The sequence below is a fragment of the Adiantum capillus-veneris genome, chromosome 22, assembly GCF_014529385.1.
Source record: "Adiantum capillus-veneris isolate H3 chromosome 22, ASM1452938v2, whole genome shotgun sequence".
In the NCBI taxonomy this organism is placed as follows: Eukaryota; Viridiplantae; Streptophyta; class Polypodiopsida; order Polypodiales; family Pteridaceae; genus Adiantum; species Adiantum capillus-veneris.
The window spans coordinates 61,666,564-61,672,074 of NC_140952.1; the positions used below are offsets into that span (position 1 = coordinate 61,666,564).

A 5,511-nucleotide genomic window follows, 5' to 3' on the forward strand; every position below is an offset into this window, starting at 1 on the left:
TCAATATTAAGTTTAAATATTCGTGTGTTTAATGCAGGTATGGATGATGAGGAGTTTCTTTCTTCTTTGTCACCGCAGCAGAGACAGTGGTACGTGGAGCGTCATCGCTCTGGCGCATCATCGCGCGTTCCTACTCCATCCGCATCTCCCTCTCTTTCGGAGCATTCGGCGCGCTCCGAAGCTTCGGCGTCGACGAGACGAGCTTCACACTCGTCTAGACACCGGCGCTCTAGTGGTGGCGGTGGCGGTTGTTGTGGGGATTCCGCCACCGATGCCTCCACACCGCCTCGTGTTCGACGAGGCTCTTTACCCTCCCCTTCTTTGCCCGCCTCCACACCAGCCACAGCATCGCCATCTACGCCAGGTTTTGCACGGCTGACTGTTCCTAGAAGCTACACACCTCTACCTACTCCGCCACGAGCCACCCCACTCGACACTCCTCGCTTTGGGGCCCAGACGCCGGTGGAGACACCTGACGTCCGTACCCCCATCGACACGCCGCTAGAGACCCCTGTCGGGACACCCAGGTTCACGCACCGGCCAGAGGGCTTGTCTTACTCCGTCGACTTCAACGGCGGCATCATCATGGATGATGACGGCAAGAAGGTGATCTCGCGCATGCGTGGTCTTTGCTCTCAGCTGTTTAGACACTACATACTAAACAAATGGAGTGAAGTACCAAGTGATTTAAAAAATAGAGTCATCAGCATACTTCATGATGAGTTTCCCATTCCAACACGGGATCAGCGCTTCAATGAAGACATGATGAAGATTCGAATGCGCGAATACTGCAAACACAAGCGTTCCGAAGTGCAAAAAGCAATCAAGAATGGGTGGAACAAGCCAGATTGGCTGGCCAAAGAAGATTGGAAGAATGCGAAGAAAGCAGCGCGCGAGAATCCCGACAAGTGGAAGCAACAAAAGGATGCAGCCAGAGCACGAGTAGAGGCAGGGAGCTCGCACCACTTGGGGAGCGGTGGATGGGCATCATTTGAGGCCGATTTTGTAAGTGTTTTTGCATTGCTCTTTATGTTCGATAGTTTAGGGTTTATGAGTTTTTTAATTCTAACATAATGAAATCTTTGTATGTTTTGACAGTGGTCAATGACAGGACGTGATCCCACACCGTACGAGCGCGAGTACGCAGGCAGGAAGGGCTTAAACGCCCTGATGGACATTCTCAGTTCTCGCGGCGGCATGGTTAGTATTAGGGTTTACTCTTTTCTATTTTTTGTATTGTTTTATAAATGTCGTTATATGTTTATACTTACTGAAAGCTGTCTTATTGTCTTTTTTTGCAGAATCCGACAGATACGCCGCTTGGACGCGATGAGACGTCTGACTAGACGACGTCAGTTTAGCCGTAGCTAGATAGCATTAGTTTAGGGTTTCTCATAGCTTATGTATCATGAGACGGATTTTATACGTGTTTTTGAACCATGTATATTATTACATTTGTCACCGCAGTTCCTTTTGCCAATCAATTCTTTATGCCTATGATGTTGTACAATTGTCATTATTACATTTGCCAATCAATTCATTTTGCCTATGATGTGTACAATTGTCAATTTTGCAAACAATGCGTCTTGTGGGTGACTATTTTGGGTCTATTATCTACCCTTGCACTTTTTTAAAAAAGTGAATCAAGTACAATATGGCTGATGGGTGGCAGGGCCTTCAATGCCCTGCCACCAAAAAAAATTTCTCTCGGGCGTCGCTATTTATGGCTCTGTAGCGTCGCTATGAGCGTCGCTATAGTCTTCTGTGTAAACATCGCTATAACCGTCGCTATGAGCGTCTCTATATAGCGAAGCTTATAGCAACGCTCTCGTAGCGACGCTCGTAGCGACGGTTTTAGCGACGCCGGGGGTTATAAAAACCCAGTGTATTTCCGTCGCTAACAGCGTCACAAGAGCACACAACCTCTTGTAGTGTATGGCACAGAATTATGATATAACATTAACAAAATCATTTGTAACAATCAAATGTAAGTGAGCATCTATACCTCTTGTCTACGATCCTCCTCATCGGCATCCGGGTGCAAGTAAAGATCCACGCTTGACTTCCCATTTGGATCAAGCAAAACAGGTGTTGCAGCAGGTGGTGGTGAATCCAGTCTTGCGCGTTTAGCCAAACACATGGCTTGCACTGCCACAAACTCCTCCTCAGAGACCTTGGCGGGCTCGACCGCTGCCACCTTGGCTTGTGCGATCGCCACTGTGTCCGCCAAAGTATTCCCCATGGGCAGTAGGAGATCATCGTCATGGGAGGTGGTGGTATCAAGCTCAAACTTTCCATGGGCATCGAGGATGGCGAAACACTCATCCATGCGAAGCTCAAAGGATTTCTCCAGATCGTGCATAAACACAAACTCCTCCCCACCCACCACAATAGAGGAGAAGCGGGTAATCTCTACCTCAGGGATGGCATCTCGAGTGGTGGTTCCTTTTGGCGGTCCTGAGGATGAACCGACTGATGGAGAGGCCTCCAAGAGGCCTTGAATCCCTACAGGGTAGGTCAAGGCAAGTGTCCTCTCCTCTGCGGATGAGTCAATGGCCGCGGGCTTGGGGTCCTTCACATCAGCCAATACCCCACCGATCTGCAAGTAAGGTAGCACTACGTCAGGGCCTGCTGGGCACTTGTGAAGGAGGAAGATCATTATGGCCTGAACAGAGGAAAAAGTGTTTCCGATCCTTCCCTTACGCATTTCTCGCACATCATCAGCTTCAAGCCGCACATATTGTCCGACGGGTTGTGCTATGGTGGCAAAGCGTGCAAGCCGCTGATGAAATGGCCTGTCCCCTTGGTAGATGTCGTGGAGAAGGCCTTCAGGGACCCATTGCCCTGTTCGGTTTGGTAACTCAACAATGAATCTCCCCATGCACGTGGAAATGTATGAAGTAATGTGCTCAAGAGATTGAGAGTGGAGGGTCAAGGTGGTTTCCAAATCGGGTTGGGTTGTGAAAAATGCTTGAAGCTCAGGGCGATTTGCATGCCCAACCTCAGTAAGGAATGCATCTAAAGCACTAGTAGTAGCCATGTCTTCTCTTTGCGTGATTGGGTATGCTAGGTCTCTCTGCAATGCTGGGATGAAAATGGTGAAATGAGGAGGTGGTCCTCCTTATATAGACATATTCTATCTCGAAAAAAATAAAAAATATGGATTTAAAAAATAAATTTACACCACCTTAAAACTCAAGTACAAAATCAAGTACAACACCTTAAAACTTTTCAAAATCTTTAATAAAATATCCAATATATAAACGATTAAAGTTACAAGCCAATTCACTTAGACAAGATGATTTCGTCTGTAGCCCAATCTTTGTAAACAAGCATAGTGGCCTCCATCCGCCTTCCAATCTATACAACCAAAAATGGGCAATCAAAATACAAGAACCCACAGAAAATAAGAAAAGGTAGCTAAGGAAGCACAAAGCAGACCTTGAGTTGTTCTAGTTTGAAACTTGCATTACCGACATCCTCGAATCCCATTATGACAAAGTGTTCCCGAAGATTGGCAAGAGTCCAATGCGGATTCACTGCAACCACCTCCACCTCGTTATTGGGCATGCGGACACGAATTTCAAAGGATTGAATGTCGGCTGTCAGCTGCAAGGGTATCCATTTGCCACGTTTGTGCATCCACCTCTCATAGCTAAACCGTGCATACAAGGTGCACCTTGCTTTCAAATACCGAAGGCAAAGCTGTGTGGGGGACACATTGCACTTATAACGGTCACCATCATGCAAACGTCAACATAGCCCCAATTGACACCTAGAATGGTGTCCATTGCATCTATGTCAACTTCTTTGCAAACAAACATTGTTGGTGTTTCTACAATCGGTAGAGAGCGGAATGCATGCACAAAAAAATGAATGGGACAATGCCAACTGAGACCCACCGATCTGGTTGCCTTACCAAACTTTAGGGACCCTTGTAAATCTTGCAGCACCTCGCGCTTGAAAGAAAGAAAAGCCCAATGGTCTAGAGTTGGCCATTCTACACTCTGCAATGAGGGTGTCTCCACGGCTTCTAACCTACCATAGCTTTGGCTTGACTTCGGCACCACGTACTTGTGGGAGTACATGAATATTCGCTGCTCGGTAAGTTTTTTCGATCAAACATTAGGAAACATAAGCTCCCCAATGTGAGCATGCACAACCATGAACGTGCCTGAGAGGCACTCAAGCGGCTGCTCCTCAACTAAGCTGGATGGGAAAACATCTTTACAAATGTCCTTAGTTAAACATAATGATCACATAAACGTAAACATGACATATGCATGGGATAGCTAAACCATGAAAACTTACAATGAGATGAAAATTGAGTAGAAGCTCTCTTGAGGTGGAGCTCAACTGCACTGTAGACGTGTTGCACGATGGCCACCATTCCGGACTTTGTTTCTTTGAATGTCAATAGCCGGCCCTTCCAATGACGTTCCAATACGCCTCGACACCGTACGCGATGAGGTCCAGCACGTGACGGTTGCATGTAGATCCATGCACCCTTCTTGAACACTTGTGGGATCCATACCCCCTCTGGGTCTTTTGTGTTGTGCAACACAATCTCCTCTATCTCTGGTTTGGGTCGTCTATGCGTGGACATGCTTGGGAAGTTGGGCTTAGGAAGGGATTTGAAAGAGTTGAGTACTGTGGAGAGAGAATGAGGAGCTGAGGGGAGGGTGAGGTGAGCTGCCTATGGTGGCTATGGTGGCTTTGAAAGTGGAGATAGAGAAAGAGAGGAGTGAGAGGTAGAGAGGATAGTGTAGCTGTGGGCTATGGAGTGTGGGACTGTAGAGGGTTGATGGAGGTGTGAGAGAAGGGGGAGCTATGGAGAGAGAGGAAGAGAGTGGTGGAAAGATTTTGGCTATGGCTGCCTTGACTGTAGAGAGAGAATGGGAGGAGGGAGAAGAGGGAGAGTATGGGAGAGAAAAGTAATGAGAGAGAGAGAGAAAAGTGGATTTTGGGGGAAAAATTGACTTTTTAAAGTTAGTTTATGTTTTGGGGCAGTTTTGGAGGCAAATGGGTCAACTTTGGAACTTTTAAAAAATTTTCAATTTTTTGAGTTTTTAAGCATGCGCGTTTTTTTTTTGGGGGGTCCCTCCCTCTTTTATGACACCTCTCTCCTCCTTTCCCCCCCCCCCCCCCCCCCCCCCCCCCCCCCCCCCCCTAGCCTACCTCCCACCTCTCTCTGAGAACCAAGCATTGAAGAGGGAGACAATTAGGCTGCACCCCTACCATTCCTCCCCCTCTATGTGATATCCCAAGAGCCTTCTCATTGGTTCTCCCTTTAAGCCTTCACTAATCAAAAAGGCCCAAGGAGAGTCCATATTTTTCCTAATGTGAGCCCTTATTGCACTAATGGCCATATCTTCCTGTTGTAGTTCATGGACACGTAATAGCTGTAGGCCGCCAACTCTTCTTTTGCTTTAGACAATTTCTCTTTTAGTAGCTTGATCTCGTCATCCTTTTAACTTTCAATTGCTTTATGCCATGTAGTCATGATTTGTT

At 47.1% G+C, this 5,511-nt stretch overlaps 1 protein-coding gene across 1 annotated transcript; it reads left to right on the forward strand.

Annotated features, from left to right (window-relative positions):
* The first annotated feature begins 762 nt into the window (after positions 1–762).
* Positions 763–1,434, forward strand: LOC147429459 (uncharacterized). Its single transcript, XM_086495023.1, has 3 exons — positions 763–1,005; positions 1,099–1,200; positions 1,302–1,434. Exons 1-3 carry the CDS (start codon positions 763–765, stop codon positions 1,344–1,346), a joined length of 390 nt encoding a protein of 129 aa, XP_086351149.1. The 3' UTR covers positions 1,347–1,434.
* The last annotated feature ends 4,077 nt before the right edge of the window (positions 1,435–5,511 follow it).